The 24,708-nt window shown below is 39.2% G+C and overlaps 1 protein-coding gene across 3 annotated transcripts in view; it reads left to right on the top strand.

Moving 5' to 3' along the window:
- MAGI2 (membrane associated guanylate kinase, WW and PDZ domain containing 2) overlaps nucleotides 1-24,708 on the top strand; it is a 1,409,833-nt gene that overhangs the window by 1,092,401 nt on the left and 292,724 nt on the right. For 2 of the 3 annotated variants that reach the window (XM_053668925.1, XM_053668924.1), the window contains exons 8-9: nucleotides 16,718-16,839; nucleotides 18,726-18,908. In XM_053668925.1, coding sequence (XP_053524900.1) covers nucleotides 16,718-16,839; nucleotides 18,726-18,908 — 305 coding nt within the window. Of the gene's footprint in view, nucleotides 1-16,717; nucleotides 16,840-17,188; nucleotides 17,318-18,725; nucleotides 18,909-24,708 lie in introns of all 3 variants that reach the window. The other variant, XM_053668923.1, reaches the window with a different exon arrangement.

Raw genomic sequence — 24,708 nt, 5'->3', positions numbered from 1 at the left:
ACTTTTTTTGATGCTATTTGACAACCATTTAACAAAGACATTTTCCGCAAAATATCTTCTCAAAAACTTACATAAAAGAAGATGCTAGGTCGAAGTGTCATTGGTGGTGAAGTTGCTCAGTGTCTTTCTATGCTAAAGTGAGCTCTGAATTCTGTGAACAGCCTTTGATCATTGTCAGTTATTATCACTCAGCATCCGGCAGTACAGGCTGCAGCTTCTCAGTCTGCCAGCCCCTCAGCTTCCCGGCTGCGAGATCTTGAGTCACCGAGAAAGAGCAGGAAGACGAGAGAGAAGGGATATTAGACACCAAGTAGTATTCTAAGTGGTTTATGTACTCAGCTCATGTAATGCTCACATAAAAACCTGTGAAGTTTGTATTGTTATTATCATTTTGTACACAAGGAAACTGAGGTACAGATATTTTTACAAGTACTAAACTAAATGAGGGAGATAGATTTTGGACCTAGACCTTCTTATTCCAAAGGCACTGTTTAGCACTTTGCTCAGGTGTGTAGTTAGCGCTTTAAATGTCAGTTATTTTTCTTTTGTTTGTCCCAGTAACATGGATAAAACCTTTTCTTATGGTGTTACTGCTTTTCCAGCTCTTTTATGATTACAGTAAACCCCCCAAAAGGAACAATTCTAAGAAGAGATATTTGATTTATAAGAAACATTTACTTAACCTCATGTTCAGAGCATGCCACATTGAATTAAGAATAGTGCTTCTTTAAATTAGTGATAATTCCATGAGCCCAGTGCAAACGATAAAACAAGGACTGCTGAGTGCATTGTTTCCATGGCAACCATAGTGGGGAGGTTTCAGGGCAATTCCTAAGGAAGTTATTTTTGTCAAAATTGTCCATAGTACATGTCATCTAATGTACCTGCGCATTTGCGGTGATACTAGCAGGTACAGTGATGTTTCATGCACTATTTTAATTTGCAATGTGTTTTCGCATCCGTAGTCCCAGTTGGCAATCACTGATAGCGAGGAAGGTCAAAGCTGTTTGATGCTGTTTGATACATCAAACTTTCGATAAAGTAGCTATGTTTTTATATTAATATAAAATGTTTATCCTGTGAAGAGCATTTTCTCATATTTATTTAAAAAGCACAACTCAGTTAACTTCACAGTTGAACAAAAAGAACATACCAAAATAGGTATGGGGCCCTCTATCTCTCACTGAACTACAATTAGCTCTTTTTCACTGAACCACTAAAGGTACATTTTACTTACCTGGTACTTAGCTGACCCAGGCCAGTTTCAGTTTGTGGGATCATTCCTTGAAAACAAGCAATCAGGTGTCATAAGTAAGGGCCCTCTGAGCTCCACACACATGTTCTTTATGCTACATTCACACTCTGACAGTCTGTAATTGTAAGAAATCTCCCGGTTCCAAATCAAGAATGTGTCAGGATCCCAGAAGTTTAAAATGGTTTAATTTCAGGTGGACTTTTATAAATAAAAATGAAGTATTCACCTTGACATTACAGTTACATATAATTTTTTTAAAAGCTAATGTTTACAATCTTACTTACCCATTTTCTTTGTCTTGAAATCATTAACAAAAGGCAGAAATTGTCTCCAGCATCAACTTTTTTGTCTACAGACTGTCTTCAGCATCAACTTGTTCTGAGAATAAATTTGTGTGAAAAGATGAATGTAATGTAAACACTGACATTTTTTGGTGTGTTTGTCTTTAAGCATATTTTATGAATCTAACAAATTAAATCAGACTCTTTTATAGGCACCTGGTAGAGGTTACACACAGGCAAACCACACCCCGTATAGCACGGGGCAAGGGAACTTAGTGGTAGAGACGGCAATGGGAAGGATGCAGTGCCTGAGTCCCTCATCCACAGAACAGAAAGCAGTGATAGTCCGAATTGGAAGCACCGTGCTGCGTGTCCCAAAGTGGGGCCAGGCTCCCTCCTTCTTCTTTACAGGGCCATGCAAACTGGAAATGGCCTTGTGAAGGCAGGGAGGACATCTGCACTCAGGGAACTGTTGCTTAAGGTGATTGCAGACAACCTTTTGAGCTGGATGTGACCTGTGTGGGGAGTTTCGTTCCCTCACTGTGGGAAGTGCTGTCCCTCCTACTGGAGGAGGGGCCCCCCATCCCATGCAGCTCGTTGCTAGGCAAACAAGAGAAAACTGTCACCATCTCTCACTGGACAATTCTGTTTGCCTCTTGCCAAGACTATGATATATCAAGCAGATTATTGTTATTATTCCATAATTTGTGAGACAGTTTGTATATCGTATTCATTCTCCTTCTGAATTAAACATGCCATGTTTCTCGTGTGTGAACTACAGATTGTCTCATGTTACCAACCAGTATCATCACTTGCTTTGGAGTTGTAGCTTAGACTGAGACTAAGTTCTAAAGTTAGCCCCTAAAATAGAAGTTGCATAGCATCAAAGTTATCCTAACAATCCCTTAGATCACAGGTAGCAAACACAAGGCACATAGGCTGAATCCAGCTCTCTAGCCTTGTTTAATCCAGCCCAGAGGCAGCCTCAAGCTCTTGCTTAACTATTAAGGAGTAGTTACATTTATACAGTCCTAAAATTACATTCGGCCCTTTTACGGCAACCGAGAGGCTGATGCTGATGAGGCCCCCAGTGAAAATGAGTTTGACACCCCTGCCTTAGATTGTTGGAGACTAGCACACCGAAAAAACACAGCCATTTACTTTCCCTTGTTGGGAAAAAAAATTCTCTGAAATTAAAGTACTCACCAAGCATTTAGGCTTTTTTGATCGTTAATAGATATATAATTGGAATCACATTCTGCTCAGAGACGTGTTGATCCTGTCAGAGGAAGATGGGAACTTAAGCTGAAGAGACAGCAGATTGGTGTCATTTTTTGGGCACCCTATGATTAAATAGAAAAGAGGGTGGTCACCTATACTAGGTAAAATGTAATTCTCTCTCCCCCACATGAGAACTATAGTTTCATCTCTTTTTCAGTATGCAGATAATGTTTTTCAGAATTCCTTTCATGTCATAGAACATGATGTTAATTTATAGTTTGTCAAAGTTTACATCCATTATTTTGAATTTACAGGCTAATACCAAATTACACTTAACCTCTCTGGCTTTCACAAGGAACATCCACTGAACTTGTGTTAATAAGAATATATTTGGCCATTTTCCTCTACTAAGCCTTGTTACTTTCTCATTATGATACTGATCAAAGAATATTTAAAATTTAAAGGCATTTTCTTTCAATTTCTACTTGTTATTTGGCTAAACAATAACAGATGGGGTGAGCAAAAGTAGCTTTATAGTTGTGAATATGTAAAACAGAGTTTATTCTTGTATTATTATTTATTAATTATTGTATTATTGTATAATTATTGTATTGTTTAACTATAAATCTACTTTTGCCCACCCATGTACATTGCCATTCTTTTATTTTATTTTAGTGATCTCAACCATATCATCATACACATGTTATGAAAATGAGCCTTCCAAAAAGGATGTATCATTATAATAGAATCTCCTTACAGAGATATGGAAAAACATAAAAATGTATTTGATAGCTATAGACATCAGACTGATGTTAACATCATCAGTGAAAGGGCAGAAAAATAAAGGCAAGCTTATAAACAAAAGGCCAGTGTGAGAACTACTATATTTTTCACCATTATCACAGATGAATATATTTGAAGGGATACAGTTTACCCACTTTTTCTATTACATAATATAGAGTGACATGGTTAAACATTATTTATTACTAGTATTTAACAAATGACTTCATATTTAAATTGATGAAGTTACATTACAGTAGACTCAGCTAGCTGTATAATAAAAAATGGATGAATCACAAAAACTTTTATTATCAAATTGCACATGTTTAATTTCAATCTAAATAAGTAAAAGGAACTTTAAGTCTCAAGAAAAAAAATATCTTGCTCTGTGGCTGAGAATGTTAATTTACTACAGACAAAACCAGTAAAATTAGTTTTGCACTAATTTAGTCTAGAAGGAACTCACCATTAGAAGTTTGGTTTCTCAAAGCTTATTGAGCACCACTTGTTGGTGCTCATGTCATCGTGTAAAGATCTCAGTTTTAATGTTCATTAAGTACAACATGCATATGTGGGGAATGACCAAGTCCCCTCATCCTGCTCTTACATCACTTTCTGCAGTTTTAATTAGGCATCAAAAAACACAATAATATGAATAGATAGAATGATGGATAAAATCTGATAGATAAATAATAGGAATGATTGTCTTCTGTTTCCTGATATAGTACTCAGTAATTTAGTTTGCAGCATTGACTTAATATGTAACTGTTTAGTAACTATTAGTTAACCCCAAACAGTAATAGCCACCATCCATTAAGCACTTGGTATGTAGTAGGCATTTTACATAACTCATTTCATCATCACCACAATGCTTTACATTAGATATTATTATACCTCTTTTATAGACAGAGAAACTTAAACTTAGAGAAGCCAGGCCATCAAACTAGCTCATAGGAGGAAGCAAGAGAGTTGCAGCCCAGGACGGGTTAAGAGACTTTGTGCTGTCCATATGTAGATTACAGTTGACTCCCAGACTCTACATATGAAAAATAATGTTAAAATCCGTTTGAATGCTTGTTTGAACACTTTCACATATTATATCTGCATGATCTTCCAAACAGCCCTCTGAGATGAATAGGCTATTTATAGATGAGGCACTTGCAGTTCCGAGATATTGGGATAATTCCACAAAGGCAGTGTGTGGTAGACTCTTCAAATATAGCTGAAACCCTAGGGCTAGTTCAGTTCAAACACGAAGACTAATGGTAAGTAGCTTTCATTTTGGTGACACCCAAGCAAGTACATGGGAGGTTGAGGGTGCCAGAGAGAGCAGGTGGCTCCCCTCACTTCTGTTACTCCCCGTGGCCCAATCTACCACTTACAGGTGACTTTTCTGTGTCACGGGGAGAGTTTCCACCAGCACTTGAGGTTCTTCCATGTTACCATACAAGGAATTTCTTGCTAAATAAGTTCTGTGTTATCACTTATTGCATCAACAGCCCTCAGATGGACCTGGTATGTCTTTTTCAAAGTTTGAGACAAGACATGCATAGTTATATTCTTGACTATCCCCATTCTCACTCACGAAGAACTGTAAACATGTTCAAAAATATTAGTGCAGAATCATCATTATCATAATCACCAAAGGTGTGGCCCGGGTTTAATTTCCAGTGTTGGCAAGGGCAGAATACAAGAAAATTAGAGTTAGGACTAGCCCTTAGGGAAGCTGAAAAGCAACCCTTGGAGAAGACTCTTCTGGCTTGAAGACCATGTTACCTCAAGCCAGGTCTCTTGGCTAGTCACTCATATTCTCATTACCATTTCATCTCTCAATTTACTCAAAATGCAAAACATACCCACACACATGTTTTCCTGTGAAACAGTGTCAGTTCCTTTTTCTATATATTTAATCATTGGGTTCTTTAAAAAAATTCTTTGGTTTTCTTAAACAATATGGAATTTTCTAAGAAAACTAAAAATGAATATGCCTTTTGACCCAGCAATTCCACTGCTAGGATTATATCCTAAGAACCCTGAAACACCAATCCAAAAGAACCTATGCACCCCAATGTTCATAGCAGCACAATTTACAATAGCCAAGAGTTGGAAGCAACCTAGGTGCCCGTCAGTAAATGAATGGATCCAAAAACTATGGTACATATACACAATGGAATTCTATGCAGCAGAAAGAAAGAAGGAGCTCCTACCCTTTGCAACAGCATGGATGGAACTGGAAAGCATTATGCTGAATGAAATAAGCCAGGCGGTGAAAGACAAATACCATATGATCTCACCTTTAACAGGAAGCTAAACAACAAAACAAACAAGCAAGGAAAATATGACCAAAGACACTGAAATACAGAACAGGCTGACAGGGACCAGAGGGGAGAGGGGAGGGAATTTCAGGTGAAAAGGGGAAGGATTCACAGGAACAAGTATAGAGGACACATGGACAAAAACTAAGGTGGGGGGGAATGGGAGGGAGGTGGGGAGCATGGGGGGGGTGGACTGGGATAGAAGTATAAGATAGAAAACTGTACTTGAACAATAATTAAATAAATAAATAAGAAAGAAAGAAAGAAAAAATATTGATATCAAAAAAATTCTTTAATAGTCAACACTGTGCTATATTTTCACATTTTTTGTCTTCATAAAATCAACAGGTAATTTACAATGATGTGAAAGTTTCCAGTTTTCCAATGAACACTGATAAAAAAGAAAATGAGAATCACCTGTCCCAAATATATGACAAGTTACCAAACATATCTCATGCCTGCATGAGTATAAGTAAAATCACTTGAATAGTAAGTGTATATTTGTGTCAGACCACATAAATCAAAGTTGCTGGATTTGGCAGTACAAAGAGCGGCATTTGATTCATGCACCTGCCCCTTATTGCGAGATCTACAGAAAATCCTTTACCCTCTCTGAGGAGCAGATGAATTCAAAGCGTAAAACCTGTTTAGCTGAGGAACATAATACTTGCTTGATGAATATTAGTCCCCATCCCTGCCATCCACAATTCTCCTTTTATTCTCTCTTTTATTTACAAGGGCAACATTCATTCTTCAGTTTCTTTCCACAAATTGTAAATCTACGAATGAGAACTTAAATCTGAACAAAAAATATGTAGCTTTAAAAATTTGCAAAATGGTGTATTCTTCTGAAATGTACAACACTGCACCTTACATCTTCTTCATGTAGAGGTTTAGAATGAAAAATACAAAGTCAGCCAATAGGAGGGCCTGAATTAACCAGTCTTGCATGTATGTTATGGGAAGGAACAAAAAAGTGTGAAAACATGCACCCTCCCCCCATTACAGTTAAATGAAACTATCCTCTAGACCAGAGACTTTCAACATTTTTCTTCTCATGGCACACATGAACTAATTACTGAAATTCTGCAGCACACCAAAAAACATTGTTTTTTGCCAATCTGACAAAAATAGGTATAATTTTGATTCACTCACACTGGAGAGCTACTGTTGTGCTGGCTGTTGTCATTTTTTATTTGACAATCTAAGGGAAAAGAGGTCAGTGCCCCTGACTAAACAGTCAGGTGTTGCATATTTTAAAACTTTTCACAGCATACTAGTTGAGAATCGCTGACCTAGTCTGTAACTTTGCTCTTTCAGCAATAGCATAATTTTAGACATAGTGTGTTAATTATATAAAATTCTGCAACAATACTTCTTCCTCAACAAGCAATCTATTAAAAACAACAAGGAATTGCCCTGGCCAGGTGGCCCCATTGGTTGGCTTATTGTCCCATACATAAAAACAGGTTTGATTCCCAGTCAGGGCACATACGAGAGACAGCTGATCAATGTGTCTCTCTCACATCTCTCTCTCTCTCAAATCAATAAAAACCTATCCTCAGGTGAGGGATGAATGAATACAACAACGAAGTAACTTATTACCAACTATCTTTGCTCTTGGTTCTGCTCAGTCTTTGTACTCTATTCCCACTTCTCTTTTCCATGACTTTCTTGCCTGGGTCCTTATCTCTTTACAACGAGAACCTCCTGCTCACACTGCTCACAGGGCCCATGGCTACTCATTAGTCGTAAGGTATTGAAAGGTTGTGTGTGGATTCTACCTGTCCTGACAGTAGAAGCTTTTCTCTTTACGACTCATCTAAAGTATTTTTAAATTTTGGTTTTCTAATGTCTCCTGCATTGCTTTGTAGCATATAAAAGGAATAGCTATGTATTTGATTTCTGCATGGTCTGATCAGTAATAAAGGCATAGTAGTCAAGATTAATACTTTTAAAAACCTTCTCGTCACTCTGATTATTGGACTTGGAAACCTGGGGAGTTTGGGTGTCATACAGAATTGTAAATATTTTCATGTCCTGTTGACTCAGAATCTGCGACAGGCTTCTCCATCTCCCTTCGTTAGCACTCTTCCCCCGACTCCCTCCTTCCTGGATACTCCCTGATATCAGTGATGTTGTACTCACAGTTCCTTCCTGTCTGAGTGTCCTTGGTAATTCTTCGATTGTCTTTGGTGTCAGGCCCCACAGTATTCCTGCCTCTATGGCTGTGTATGTCTGTCCTTACATATGATTGATGTGTATGCACAAGTATATAATATTTAATCATATTTTTGGAGTTCCATGAACTTAGGCTCACATTTTAACCACTCATAAATAATTTATTAAGAAATAGCAATCCAGTTAACATAGAGTATATTACAGGTCAGACTATTCTCACCCCTCCCAGCACACTGTAATGTCTAGTTCCTCGGAAATGTGATTCCTTGCAGCCATAAAGCACCTCTTATTCAGACTCATTGTCCTGGGTAAAAGTAATAGTACATTGTACAGAGCTGGTAAACGATGCTGAAATGACTGAGAGTTCTAGGGAGCACCATGACTTTCCTTCACACTTGGTATGGTGAAGCTCATCCTTATAATCAGGAACAGGGCACATCCTCCCGGATGCAAACTTTCGAAGCTATGGTTGTCCATTAGACTAAACTCATAATGAAAGTAGGGAGACTTTGAAACATGATAAGACCTCACACCATGATTTGGGAGTGTCCTCCCAGTCTTGTAGCTTTCATCCTCACCCACTTCCTCCTCCCACCCCACTGCCCACAGGCAATCACATGTGTGCGTGTATCCCCAAGCCCTGTACTCTGGCTAAACAGAACCCACGGTTCCTGAGCACCTCTGTGTCCACTACTGTCTTCCTGAAATGGTCCCTGCTCTACCTGTCAACATATATCCATCCTTCTGCAATCTACTCAAATGGCACTTCATCTGTGAGGCTTTCCCCAAATCATCAGACTGAGTTGTCTTTTCTTTCTTCGAGTATCCACTTCATGCAGATAAATTTAGGAACTTTTTTACCCTGTGTTATATTTTTCTGCCCACTTGTAGGAAAAATAGCTCATTCCAGTTTACCCAGGACTGTCCAGGTTTTAAAAGTGGAAGTTCCACACCCTGGGAAACCCTTTGGTCCCAGGCTAACTGATGAGGTTGGCCACCCTACTTGTATTTCCCCGTTGCAGTATGGGCCCCCTTGGTGAAGGGGCTGGATCATACTCAGCTTCGTGTTCCCTGTGCCTAGCACATTGATGAACTAATGAATTTGTATTTGAGACTTAAAAGACTTAAGCCACTTAGTTGGGGCTGGAAAATGCCAGTGGAAGAGCATTATTGGCCTTGTCTCTCAGTACAGAAAGATCTGGAAATAGTGGAGTCTTTTAGTTTCCCTCTAAATAACCTTTATACTACTTCTTAGTTGATAACTCACTACTTTTGCTCAATCTAGCAGAAGCAAAAGGTTAGCAATATCTTTGATAGCAATAACCTCTTCCTGTACCCAGCAATAGAATTTAGGAGAGACATTTTATGAGAATAAGAAAGGATGGATAGAAACCGACATTTTTAAGTGCATGCTTGGAAATATTTTAAGGTGGATCTATGTATGTTACAGGTCCTGGGGCCTTCATGAAATGATTAACAGTGCATATTGCCATTTCTGCGGGGAGAAAAATATTAAGTTTTTTATGTAATTAGTCAGTAGTAATGGCTAAGTGATGGATCCCCTTTATAGAGAAGATACACATAAAATGTATACTATAGGTTAATATCTTAACTAAATAACTTAGCACTGTCACTAGGGGAGGGATGGGGAGAGAGCTCATTTATCTGAAAATATAACCACAGTTAGAAAGTTCAGCTTCATGGGGAGTGGAGGACAGACTTCTTAGCTGTGAGAGTCTCCGCTCCATATGGCTGCCCTTCTCAGCCAGCTGTGAGTCCACCTCCCGCCTTGACACCATATCCCCAGATCAGACACCTTCCTGTTCAGGAAGAGTGGGAGAAAATTGCACATGAATGATTCAACCTTCCCGCCCACATTTCCCTCAGGTATAGTGAGGAACAATGAATGGACATTTATAGAAGAAAAATTATCACTTAACTGGCAGAATTGGGAAGAAATCTTTCGAGAGGCAGGATTTAATTTTTCCATTTTCTTTTTAAATGCTCCAAGTAAAATATATTCAATCTTCCATGTATGCAAAATTCATATTTTAAAATAAAGTACATTTAAAATATTAGTCATCAGTGCTTTAAAATTAGCTTTTCAAAGCACTGTGAGGTATACATTGTATTATGTAAACTTTATTTTATAATTCTTTTTGTTCCCATTTTGTCTCCCTCATTAGACTGCATGCCTGGCTCACCTTTGCCCTTCCCTGAGTTCCCCACCACGGTGCCTACCCAAGAGTATTTGAGAAACAACTGCTTGATGAATCCTGACATCTCTTATATACATCATTCAGGCACTGCTCTTAAGTGATTTACTCATTTTAATTCATATAATATACACAACAACTTTATGAGGCAGGTGTCACTTTTATCCCAAATTTACAATGAAAAAATTCTGAAATACAGAGAAAGTAAATGATGCGTCCAAGGTCACACACCTACAACATAGTGGAGCTTACACGTGGGCACCACTAATGTGACTGCAGTAACCAAGCTCTTAATTCCTGCCCTGCCTTCTGTGAAGAGGCTTGGCCCAGGAAGAGCTCCATAGGGTTATTAGCTTCTCTAAGTTTCTAGATAATGAGTAGTTTTTATTCCATTGATCCAAATTTGGTAGCAGAGAGCACTTTATGGAAACTCTGTAAGCCTTATATTAAAATAAATAAAATATAGACAGGGAAGGTGTAGTGTATGTGTTTGGCTGCTAGAGAAGGTACAATCCAAAGGTTCAGATTCAAGGAGGTTATATGCAGACTTTGCTGACCACCCAGGAAAAGCACTGGGCACTGGGTGGGCACTGGGTGATGCCCACAACCAGCAGTGTGGGCATCAGAACTGGGGTCAAAGAAAACCTAGGAAATTCCTAGCACCAGGAAACCCACACTGTCAGAGTCCAATTCAGGAATTATTCTGGAGGGAGAGAGAGAGAGTGAGAGAGAAGGAGGGAGGGAGGGAGGGAGGGAGGGAGGGAGGGAGGGAGGGAGGAAGGAAGGAAGGAAGGGGGGAAGGAAGGAAGGAAGGAAGGAAGGAAGGGAGAAAGGAAAGAAAACCCAAGTGAAACAGATTTGGGGGAGCTCCCAAAAGAACATGTTGGTGTAGAAAAGATGACCTACTGAGCTGCAACCCCAAACCCCAAGCCAATCTCCAACACCCAGTGCTGAGCGCAGCCTCCTTGGTGCTGCTGCATTTGTCCCTAACATAATGCTTTTTCATATGAGTGTATTTCTACTCTAATGCAAGATAGCAGCTTCTAGTTATCAGCTCCTCACATCCAAATCTTTCATCACTAAAAGTGAAATAACTTTTTCACCTATCACTAAAACATCTTGAAAGATTCTGTTTTGAAGGATTCGTGGATCTTTACCCAAATGCAAATGGATTAAATCACATAGCTGGTCCCAAGCTTCACACAAAGTACTGCCTGGCACAGCATATATTTCACGACAGAGTTACACTAGAAAACAATGCGATCTACCACCTTTCATCCATGCCTGCTTCCATCTGTGCATTTATTCAACAAGTACATATTGAGCACTGGTTTCCTCATGCCTCGAAGTAATTAGTAGAGCCTCTTTAACCACCTTAGAAATATCTTACTTGTGGTACAATCTGCCCTTGAACATTGCTCTCTTCTCTCTTTCCTGCTGACCCAGAGATCTATTTCTAAACTGTCAACTAAAGTCAAGATGGTGGCCAGTGGGTATAAAGGTGTCATTCTTGACTATGCACTAAAAGTGCCTTGCTTCAAAATCCAAGGAGCAGCAAGGCAAAGTGAACAGCCTAGAATACGGAGGGAACACTGGAGTGTGAGGGTCAGACGATGGCCTTCATAACCCTCAGCTGACCTGTGCTGTGTGTACTGATGGGCCCGGCATGTTTGTCTGCCCTCCTGTGTCTTCCATTCTCCTCCCCCACAGTGAGGGTGGCAGCAGTCAAACAGGACACGGACCTGGGACTGCCTTTGACAGCTTAGTCAATCAGCTGTGAACATTTCCTTCACTCTGTGCATTTCTGAAACTTCGGATGGCACAAGCCCTCTTTTCTGAAGCAAAATGGTGTTTTCTAGAGTTCCCTAAGGCTGCATATAGAAAAAGAGACTTCCACATCAGTCTTACCAGGCTAGAAACTCCTTAGTCGACTACCTTTTCACACTTTCTCGACTTCTAACGCAGAGGATTGCAACCCTAGCTGCACATTGGAGTTATCCAGGAAGCTTTTTAAAAGTGCCAGTGCTTGCACTCCGTTGCGGATTATGCCTCAGCTGACTTAGGGTGGGCCCAAGTCCTCTCACTTTTGTGTTTGTGGGTATTTTTGAGCTCCTCAGTTTCATCCTGAATTACAAAGCACTGCCACACACAGGATGTTCAAGGATGGAATCTCATCCTTGAATATCCTGATCCCTTTGCCATTATAACATGAATGTTCCAGTAGTCTTTCCTTTTAGCAAAGGGAAAATGGTGTTGTAGAATATAGCCACGTGTCTCTTACCCCCTTATCCCTTAATACCTAAAGATTCTTTTAATAAAATGTGATAATAAACTAAGTGTGATGAAACAGTTATGCCCTGGCTGGATTGTTCAGTTGGTTGAAATATTGTCCCTTGCACCAAAAGATGGCAGGTTCTATTCCCAGTCAGGGCACATATTAGAGGCAACTGATGGATGTTTCTTTCTCACAAAGATGTTTCTCTCTCTTTCCCCCCTCTCCTTCCTTCCCTAAAATCAATAAATATATTCTTCGGTGAGGATTAAAAATAGTAATAGTAAATAATAACAAAAACTTTTAATTAAAAAAAAAAGTTAAGAACTCTTGGTAACTTCCCAGCTTCCCATTCTGTATGGAAGGAAGCTATACAAAATAGCCAATAATTATCTCACAGAGCCTAAACTATGAGGAGGATGTTCACATTGGCATTCACATACTTTGACACATTGAAAGACCCCAAAATCCTTGCTAAAGAGACTGAAACTATTCATTTTGGATGCACAAGAAAGACAAGGCTTTCCTATTCAGTTACAAGTACATGTCTTTGTGATTGGTCTTTCAAAGCTTTGGAGCATTTTAAGTTCTTAACTTCATTTGTGACACTGTAAATGTTCTGTAGCAATTAGCTCAGGTTTCTAAAGTTACGACCACTGTGTGTGGAGTGACGAGGCATGCCAGACTAGTTCATAGATATTTTCATTCTCCGTTAAGTCTAAAAACTCATTTTGATGGTGAGTGGAATAGTTTCAACACTGTGTCCATAAAGCAGGTGGCTACATGCTGACTTTTTAAGGAAATAATCATGTGCAGGTGGCAAGTTGGTGGAACCCCACGGTACACATAAATGTACCCCCAGAAAGTGTTTATAATGTCTTTCCTCAGGATAAAGTTATGCATATGGTGAACAATGCCCTGGCAAAAAGAAATAGACCAGGTAGGAAATGAGGAGCTGGTACTTTGGTACACTCCAGAGTTATTTCTTGGATTCTCCCAATAACGACCATATATTTATAAACAAAAGTCTTAAACGCACACAGAGTCATCATTTAGTTATTTAACAAAGTTTATTCCCTTTCACTCTGTCCAAGGCTTAATATACAAAGTTGAACCCTCTACACAGCTTTACACATTCTAAAGAAGCAAATAAAAATATGGTAAGGTTACTACTGCCATTTGAATTCCTCATTGTGAAATTATCATTTAGGATGCCGTATACCATATCAGAGAAACCTCATTGTCGAAGACCAGGAAAAATTACCTCAGACTCAGTAACAGGAATACTGTGTGCTTCTGAACAACTGTCTTGGGTTTATTTTAAATACTCTGAAGAATATAAATGGTTCTCTCTCTCTCTCTCTTTCATTGAATTAGCAGCTAGAAAGTTCAAAGCTAATTTGCAATGTAACTCCAGTAAACAAGTAGAATCCTGTATTATCAATTTTGTCTATTGATCTTCCACTCAGATTCAACTGACTTCACCCTCATTTTATTTACTTTTCATTGTTGCTGTTTTTTTCAAAGTGATTCAAATCCTCTTAATGATGAGGCAGGGTACAAAAAAAGTAAATAAGCTGAGAGCCAGGGAGAAGACCATAAAGCAGGCTGGGAGTGTTGCTGGCAGGGGTTAGGAAAGGAGCTGTGGGACAGGTGGGAAAAGCATCATGATAGTGATTATAATAACAGCTGCAGCAGTGATTAATAACAGTAATAAAGAATCAGTTATACCTTGAAGAATAAAGGATGACTACACTTTACAATTGTGGGGCCCTCCTATGTATCTGTGCTTGCAAATATTATTTCTCTTCACAGCAACCCCAGGAAGTACAATAGCTATCAATGTCCCCAGTTTATAGATGGAGATACTGATGCTTAGAGATTTCAGTAATTTGCGCAAGATGCCACCTCAAACCCAGTTGTCTTGCTTCAAGCACTGCACCACTGACAGCCTGAAACTCTCTTGACAAGATAAGAGGCTTGATAGGGTGCTGCCAAAGACAGTAGCTCCAAGGATGCCCAAAGCGCAGGGTGCCTGTGGTGAGGCAGCTAGAGGTGAAGCTACAGAGCTAAGTAGGGGCAGAGTTGGGCATAATATTTCTTTAGGTAGTAGAAAGGTATCAAGGATTTTAGTAAGGGAAAGTGGAGACAGGGGAAGAGAGGCTTTAAATCTGACCCTTCTGAAATAGAGTGGCATTTTCTGAGTTTATGCAGCAAAGAAGCTTTGGAAGCTCATATGCCATCGTTCGTCACACGCCTCAGATCATGGTGGCTCTTCGCTGAGCAAGAGCATTACGGTAGCATTTACTTCCGGTGGAAAATGCGTTTGCATGAGCAGAATTTACACTGACCCCCGTACCTGTGAGTCCCAGTACGAAAGAGCATTGTTAGGAACCCGTATCCTAAACAGCACCATAGCCTCTGCCAGAGAGGATACATTAGAGAAAGGTCCTACTGCCACTCAAGACCCCCGCCCCCACACCAAAGCCTTTGGGATGGACTCACAGTGATTACAGAGATGGTGATGACAAGGTGATGATGGCCTCGGCCAGGATGATAACAGCTGCAGCCAGTTATTGAGTATGGCTCTGCTTGAAACCCTGTGCCAATATTCATTATTTCATTGAATCCTCACAACCTCCCCAGGAAAAAGGGAATACTATGCTCATATTAGAGATGAAGATACTAAAGTTCAGGTTTAATAACTTGCCCAAGGTCACACAACTAATCAAGTGGTAGAGCTGGATATTGAATCCGGGACTAATTGACTCCAAAGCCTGTGGAGCAGTAAGCTAACCCCTCCCCTGTCGCCCGTGAGGAAGTAATTAGATACTGCAATCGTGCTATCTTGTTTCTGACAACCGCTTTTCTCTCTCACCAGGAATTATATGATTTATATTAATGTAAAATTGATTGTTGAGACTGTGCTTCTTTAACCTCCCTTGCTTTCTGATATGTAGTTCTAGAGGACATATAGTAAGAGGATGTGTGTGACTCTGAACACATGTGTGTGCTGTATGCACATTAAATATGTGCACACTTGTCATTGTGAAAACATACATTAAAAAGAGGGAGTATGTAGGTGGGAGATGCATTGCAGAGATAGACATGGTCAAATCCCAGCCCTTCCACTTACTGGGCATGTGAGTCACAGCAAGTCATTCGGCCTCCAGTGTTTAAGTCTCACCACCTTGAAATAGGACAATTGGAATTCCAAGACTTTTGCCATTAGGCTTAACTCTAAGGAAATTTACATATAGTAGCTAGCACAAAGTTAAATACTCAGCATTGTTCATTCTTCTTCTAACCCCTGTCTCTTCTTCGTGTTTTCAATCCATAATCCTATTTCTGCAGACAAAGGGCCAAAATCAACATATATGCCAGACTTTTCATGGTGCAGTCATGTCTTAGAGAAAGGCCTACATGGCACTGCTACTAGGTGAGGTCATTGGTTTCTACCCCTTCTGTGAACAGGGAACTTTACATTTCATAGACAGTTCATTATACTCTCAAAATACCAAAGGGTGAGCTTATACTATAAGCTCCTAGTTTAGCTGATTCACCGTTGCTTCCAGCCACTTTGTGTCTAATATCTCTGAGTTTATCATCTCACTATGTAGAAAGTAAATACTCTACTTTTGGATGATCTCGGCATCGACCATCCTTCAGGTATTTCACAACATCCACAGCATCCCTGGGAATCTTCCTTCTATATCCCAGCCCTCCACTTCACACTGTCTGACTCTAAACAGTGTGGCCTTGAGTTGCTCTAAGTGCAAAGTAATCAGTGAATTTACCTTACACTAGGCGCTTTGCAAGGCTTAGATGATACTCTTCTATTCAACACCATTTGGTATAAATGTTATTTGTTGATCACTTATTCTAATGCACCACACTCATCTCAGACTAACACAGTAGCACCAGAAAACAAATGCACATTCTAGTTCTTCTGACTGAATTGTACATAATTTAAATATATCAACATGTGACAGAGCCACTGAGAACTCTGCTCTTGTCACAAAATGTGTGTTGTACACAGGCCAGCCCCAGCAGAGGCCTGACTTCATGCCTGGTGGGTCCCTTGACTATAATCACATTAGGCATCTCCTAATCACCTGCTCTCTGTAGAGCTATACATATGTCCTCTTAAATGACTTTGCCCCACTGTTATCCTAATTTGAACTTTTGTTTTTCAGCCACATAAATAGAAGAACACAGTTTGAAAACCCTGTCCTGGAAGCAAAAAGGAAGCTACAGCAGCATAACATGCCCCACACGGAACTTGGAGCCAAGCCGCTGCAGGCCCCAGGGTTCCGAGGTTGGTACCTGGCACCGAGCGCTGTTTCAGAGGGGAAAACTGTCCATCAGACATCTGGCTCTTCCAACATATATGCCTTTAGCTCGGACTGTTTGAAATAATTAATTTGCTTTCCCCAAGGCCCTCTGTTAGCTATGGCTGGGTGTTTGCTATTTCTAAACTAATACATTTAGCAACCACAGATTAAGGTAAAGCCTCAGGCACTGTTACAGAAATTTATAGCACAGAGCCAGGTGGAGATTAATGGGTTTTGACAATGGTACTTTAAACTGCAGAGATATACAGAGAATCATGAGTTTGTCCTCATAAGACCAAGCACCAGAATGAGGCTTGTTCTCCTTTGTGACAGTAGACAGCTCCTCGTCGACATTACCTAGGCCCAAATCCTTCTGCCCCCTCGCTGTCCCATGGAGGTCGCACAGCGTGAGTGACTTGACCTATTATCCACGCAACCAAGCCTGGAGGCCCTGGCCCATCGGTATGTCCGAGGCTGCTTGCTGCACCTGACTACACCTTGGAGCCACGCAATGGGATGAGATGCTGCACAAACTTTACATGTCCTCGTGGGCTCTTACTCATCATGAAAGCGAGGAGGCTTTTGGAGCTGGGAGGCCTAGATTTGCCTGCTGATGACCTTCACCCCTTGCACTACAGCACAATCACAGTGAATGTAAAGGTCTAGTGTTGAAATTCTTTCCAATTATAAATCTTACTTTCATAAAGGAAACCTAGGTGACAAGATTGTGTATGTATTTTTTATTTTTATTTTAAAGAAGCTTTCTCTATTTTTAACAAAGATATATATGATATGTAAATAGACAGTTGAATTTGAATATAATAGCTCATTATTTTAGTTTGTCTATTACATATTACCAAAAAGGTGACAACAAAAGAAGTGTCATACGAATACTTAACTAAGTTGCCATGTACAGGCTGTCCATTCCAAATATCAAATCATATCAACCAAACTGAACAATTAGAAATATAAATGCTATGATAGCATTTAAAAGATATGAATTCTGCTTCCTAGTACAACTATTATTTTTAAAGCATTTTAAAATGCTTAAAATCATAGCTGCAAAAGCATCTTATATAATTAATAAATTAATGGTCAAACCTATATGAGTGGATTCAAGTTCTGTTTAGATTATTTAGGTATATGATTTGGACGTGTCAATGTATTGTTACAAAATGTGTTACCTTTACATTCATAATTATAGCTAGAAATCTTGGCTTGCCTTTTGCTCACGTTTTAGAGTATACTAAAACACTGTCAGTTCGGTAGAAATTGATTTATCTGGTTATCTGTATAGCCTCTCACAATATAAGCAAAAGTTAACTCAGTCCCAGATCCTGATGCTCTTTCTAAACAAGTCAGACACGTGAACTGGTGGCAACATTCCATTGCCTCTATTCTCTTTAAAACAAAAGAGCCCCTTTGGGTTTTCTAGCCCTACCGCCCCACCAAGGTTTTGGGCAGGACTAGCCCCTCACACATACCTCCCACCTGGACACCTTTAGAAAAGAGGAACAGACCCAGATGCCTCTGGGTGATTTTGGCTCCTCTTTATCTGAAGGCACCAAGGGCATGTTGATTTAGCCCTTTTTAAGCACAAGAAGAGCTACTTCAGTGAATAGAAACCATTGACTTGACCAAAAGTCTCTCTAAACCAAGCTGCTTTCCTACCTTTCCCTGGGTGCTTGGGACTGCTCTGTGTTTGTAGAAAGCACTAAAAGCTTTGCTCCTGCGGTCACCCACTGCTTGCATTTACTATAGGACCTCCCCACATTTACCCCAGGATGGCTGCTCAGTGGCTGTCTTGCCCCTGTGTGAGAACTTGCCTTAAATGTGCTTTTTCTTTTTTAACTTATATTGGCCAATGTAGAAAAACCACTCTTCACCCGGGATGCATCCCAATTGAAGGGAACATTCCTCAGCACCACCCTAAAAAAGAGCAACATGGGTTTTGGATTTACCATCATTGGTGGAGACGAGCCTGATGAGTTTCTGCAGGTGAAAAGCGTGATTCCAGATGGGCCGGCGGCACAGGATGGAAAGATGGAAACAGGTAAGTTTCTAAGTGCTTTTTCAGAAAATTGTTTTGCAACATCTTTTTTTCTATGGTAAATATGAGGAACTTCTTCCTGTGTTTTTAATTTAAAGGTCAAAGGCCACTTCACTTGAGGAAAACCACAAATTATTTATTCTAAATAAAAGAATATCAAATTGAAGTATTTTGGAAACACCTTGAAATGCCATTTTTTTGCATTTTTCAGACTACCCTTTTATTTGATGTATTCAATGGACCCTCGAGATTGACACTTTTGTAATTTAATTGTAAAGTTTCTTCTTAGAGATATGATTAACATTTTATACTTTTATAACTTATTCAGCCATTGATATTTTTAATCTGTATTAATTTTGTAATATTCTCTCATGCTGAATTGCCCAACTTTGATATTTAATGTTCACGCTTACTTCATAGAAAAGGTTTAAAAATTGTATTCATCTTTATATGTCCCATATACTTTAATATATAAGTTTTCTCTCTAGTCCTTATGAATTGATTTTCATATGCAGTTACTTAAAAGTTTATCAAATTGTAAACAAAATTAATTTAGCATAGAAATGCCCAGGCAAATTGTTAAGGCTAGAAAATATAAAATAAAAAAGGTGCGCAGAGATCAAGAAAAAAGTAATGAACTAAGTCTGATTTTCTAATCTAATTTTAAATTATTTTACCTGCCCATGACCTTGGATTAGTCTCATAATTTGTAAGTGCTTGTGTGGAAAAAAGAAGAGGCCAAATTTGATCACGTGTACTAAAAATACTGATTAAAGAATTGTGTAGTGTTGTTTTTTAAATGTCTTGGAAAGAATATTATAAACTGTAGTAACTATGCTCTAAAGAGATATATCAACATTTCACATTGTTCACAACATTGGTTTAATTTATTTATCAACTTGTGAAAGTCAGTGGGTTCTAGTCGTTACACGAATTAGAGAATCGCTTTTGAGGAAAAGTTACATCATTTGTATGGTCTATAGATTCATGAATTCTTTCTCCATGGATTTTAAAGTGCTTGGTATATAAAGAAAAAACATACAATTGAGATATTCATCTAGGTTTTTAATTTAAAAAGTGACCAGTGCTTCATTGCCAATTGCTACATGGCTTCTGTAGAAATGACCTATTTTCAAGGTTACCTAATGAGCATATTTGTCACTCCTAGTCACTAATGAGTAAGAATATATGTAATAGATGTTAGAGCTCCTTAAAAGTTGAATGAAGTTTCAAAACTAACTCATCACATTTTTTGAACACTGCTGTTGTGAAAAATTGTGTAATAATTTTCTGCAAGAGTAAGCTAGAGAGGGTCCCACTCTACTGTCCATCTGGTGATATTTTACTAGGCATTCACACCTTCATGTTGCAAAAAAAAATCACAGAGAAACATCCAAAGACTCAACTAAAAATCATCATAATGCCTACAGTTAGAATGAGAGGAAATTACAGAAATAATATTATCTTAGCAGAGGGGAAAATATCTCCAAAACGTTTGAACTTCAGTGAAATATTTAACATACCTATTTGTTTTCATAATAAAGGAACTAGTGGGTTTTTTTCTTTAATCCAACCAACTATTCCCTGTTTTAAAACTAGAAAAGACCCCTTTTGGTATAAATTTAAAAGACAAAATAAAATGAAAAGACTTGCACAGCTAAGATTTTTCCCTTCCTACCCATTTTCCTAGTGTTCCACACCCACGGGGTCTAACCTAGGCTTATTCCACAACAAAGTTTTATGTAGAGTTTATGAAATTTTTCTTCAAGATAATCACACAACAGACTCTAATAGAGAAAGAAGAACCTAGGATTAAATTGCATTTACTGTCTCCCATTTTTTCCTGTTTGTTAATGCAACAAGCACCTGCTGATCTCTTCCCCTTCACAGTCACTGCAGTACACCAGGACTACAAACTCGGGTATGACAGGGTCCCGGCTCCGCAGGGGGTTATGTCTAGGGGGGGGCGTGGATATATAAACATGTAGTTATAACATGTGAATGGGATAACTCTGCAATAACCATGAGGTCGGCACAGAGTCAGAAGAGTGGGTGAGGGGAACAAGCAACAGAAATTTTTAATAGGAAAAGCATGTTCCTCACTAAACAATTTTATCAGGCTTTTATAAGGATAAGAATTTCTCTCATCAGAAAAGAAATTAATAAAACATTAAAATCTGCTTACTAAATATTTGAAAATGTTTATTTTGAATTTTGAGATCATTTAAAATAAAATGTGAATACATTTCTCCGGCATTCCACACATTATAATGAAAGGAATGGTTTTTCAGTTTAGCTCAGCTACTATTTAGCGAACGTCCATCTGTGTCAGGCATTCTGGTAATTATTAAGAATGCAAAAAGGAAGAGACAAATGTTTCTATCCTCAAGAAGCATACAGTACAGAAATTATGAGTGACATGTTAATGGATATTTACATGAATGCAGTAAGAAAAATATGTCGAGTTCCAAAACAGTACAGAGGAAAGGGTGATCGATTCCGCTGGGAAGGGCTTAGGGAAGGACTAATGGAGAAGATGGTGCCTGGCAGACTCGTGGGTGGTGACAGGCAGTTGCTAGATAGACAAGTGAGAAGAGCTATAGGAAGAGGGGACTGCATGTGAAAAGGCACAGTAGGAGGAACACCTAGAAAAAGATTTATATGCCATCATAGTGTATACTAATATTGTCTCTTTGGTGAATGTTCCTGGGAAGTATGTAGTAAGGTGATAACAGTAACCTGTAAATGTGAACTATTTAAACAAACATGCAAGTTGACAGTATATAGTCAACTTAAAAACACAGGTATCATAAATGCACACATACCTATGTATAAGACCTTTCTCATATAAATTTTTAACCATATAAACATAGATATTTACCCTCTGATTGATGTTTCCTTTACTTGTTATCCCTGCAGTGCCAGGCAGATAGCAGGTGCTCAATAAGTACTGGGTGGATGGATGAATGGATGGATGGGTGATGCTCTTAGAAATTAAGAAGTGAAATTTTGATTGGCTGAATCCCAGTGTTACCATATAGCTAAGTCAAGGTAATTGGACTAATAGCTTACCATTGAAGCCAAAAAAAAAAAAGAGAAGAAAGAAAAAGCCAGCTTTCCAGTTTCTGGATGAAATTAAAAAGGCAATATATGTTAGGGACAAAACTTCCTTTTTAAATAATTTCATCTGTAAATGAACCTCAAAATTAACAAAATTAATAGATACTATACATATAAACACTAAATCATCGGTATTTAAAAGGTAAGGAGTCTCATTTGATATTGAAATAAACATGAAAACATTTTAATCAACTTTCTAGCTCTAGATTTTCTCTAATTTAGGCAAAGAGGTGTCAATAGTTGGTGTGGACACTAAGAAAAATCCAGTCTACCAAGAAGTTGACCTAGGATCCTGCAGAATAGAAACAATGGTGGGGTGGGAATTCTTCCTTTCTCGGTCAGCACTGAGTCCTGAGAAGGGGCAGAGAACAGAGGAAATGAGGACACTGCCCTCCTGGCTGCTTTTTGACAATTACTTGTGCCAATCGCTGGTGGTCGGATGCTGTTCCAGAAGACACTTTCCTAGAAGAAATTACCACAGTGCCCAGAAAGTCCTCTGCATATCCTAGCAATCATTTGTAGGCTTAGGGATCCTGATAACATTCTCTATACTATTTTACAAATCAAGATTGATGTAACACAATTTACACAGAAACCGCAGAGTGTGAAAGAATTGATCTAACTTGCTTCTGTTAAAAAGCTTCCCTCGTTATGTGATGTTTCATTTTTTTCCCCAGGCTACTTTTTCAATCAAGGCTTTTGGTTTTCAACAAATATAAGAAGGAGAGAAGCTGATGCATCCATAAGGTTTCCCCATAGAATTACGAGGTCACTCACAACCTATTAGTTGTTATGTGCCTTCCTCTAATATTTCTCCCTTTTATTGGTAAAAATGGCAGGAAGCAGTCTGGGAGACCAACAGCTTATAGCTCCTGGCATTTCTCCACTTGGTAGATCAATGTTATTGCTCCCCTACTAGTTGCTACCTCTTCATTTGTGTTTCTGAAAGCAAAGGCATGAGAATAAATTGGTCAGAATCCCTGGGGGAGATTTTTAAGGATGCATATTCTGCGCCCCTAAATCTACTGATTCCAAATTGCTGGAACTAGTTTTCAGGTAAGGGCGATTGAAAAATGTCCAGTCAATTCCTGCACATGGGAAAAAATCATCAAAATATTTATAATGCATGCGCTATTTCATTCCCTGCTCCTCCCTGTCCTCCAGGTCCATATCTCAGAGGCAGGTAGTTTTATACTTTTTCAAATGTTTCTTTTGGTAACTATTTTCACACCTCTAATTAATGTGTTTATACTTTCATCCTGATTTAACAGTTTTAGACATACCATGTTTATAGTACATCTTTTTAGGAAGAAGTGAGCTTCAGTTCTCTTACCCCCCATCAGCCCCCATCTGCATTGTCCCAGTAGAGAGTCACAACCAATCTGGGTAATTTTGTGCAGTCTCCGCAGTACCGTGGATTTGTACGTTCGTTCACTGGCCCCAGTGCTGTACCACGAGCACATTTTCCCCTTAAACACATTGTGGAGTTTTACTTTTTCTCTCTTTTTCACAATGTCTTTTTAAAAAATAATATGTTTTTCCTCAAACACCATCATTTTAGGTCCTCTAGAGAGTCTCTTTTTTTCTGGGAGTCTTTTGTCCTCCTACTCCTATCCGGGCCTGTCGTACAGCTGACACATGGAATTTCCAAAGAAGGCTCTCCCAGGGTCCACCGTTACTCATATCTATGGCTTCTTTCAAACCGAAGCACAGTCCCCATCTGTCTGGTGACCCTCTACTGTCCATATTTAGAAGTGAAACACTGAAAAGTTCCTTAGGAGTCCTACATTTGTGGCAGAGTGTGACGACTGGGCAGATTTTATCAGGGGTTATTAGGGGGAACAAAATATGAAAGCCTGTTTAAAAGGGCCATTTTTTTAGACACCCTCACCCTCTTACTCGGGATAGGCACTGGGACCTCTGCACGCAGGTGCAGCAGGGCAGGTCTCTATGTACTTGTACCAGCTGTTTCCTAATCCCAAGCCTTTCTGGAATCCTGCAGAAAACTCTGAGTCCCTTCTGTTTTTCCCTCCCCTTCAAGAACACACTAGAACAGGAGTCAGGAAACTCTTTCTGTGAAGGGTTGAAGAGTAGATGATCTAGTCTCTGTGGGCCAGGGGGTCTGTCACAGCTATTTAACCCTGCTGCCATTGTAGTAGCCATAGACAATATATAAATAAATGGGTATGTCTTTGTTCCAATAAAACTATGTTTATAAAGAGACATTTTGTTCCATGAGCCACATAGTCCCCCAACCCCTGCTCTAGAATACACCTTCCAATGCCTGATACATAGTCATCATTGTTGACATTCCATATTCTGAAATTCTCTTGAGCTTGTCTTATCTCAGCCTCTCTCTATCAGATAATGGCTCCTCATGGGTTCTTTTCATTGCTGTGGGTTTATTCATTTTAAAGTCTTTGTTAAAGTGAATAGGCATGTGTGTTTAGTCTGTCATCTTGAACTAGAAGTCTTACAATCTGCACTATTAGGCCCACTGAACTCGGAAACCCAGCATGTAGTGGTAGCAAGAAGACATTTTTCCCACCTACTGTACGGCCCAGAAAACATTCTCCATACTCTTCTGCCCCTCCCTGGGTCAACCCTTCACTCAGAATTCCTTTGACGAAGGGTTTATGAGTATTCCTGGGGAATGACCTTTGGGGCCACCCCCAAAGAGAAC

This window comes from Artibeus jamaicensis, unplaced genomic scaffold (genome assembly GCF_021234435.1).
Source record: "Artibeus jamaicensis isolate MK-2021 breed Jamaican fruit bat unplaced genomic scaffold, CSHL_Jam_final contig_518, whole genome shotgun sequence".
NCBI classification, from domain to species: domain Eukaryota; kingdom Metazoa; phylum Chordata; class Mammalia; order Chiroptera; family Phyllostomidae; genus Artibeus; species Artibeus jamaicensis.
The sequence above is the reverse complement of the archived record's forward strand: the minus strand, read 5'-3'. Positions and strand labels throughout refer to the sequence as shown.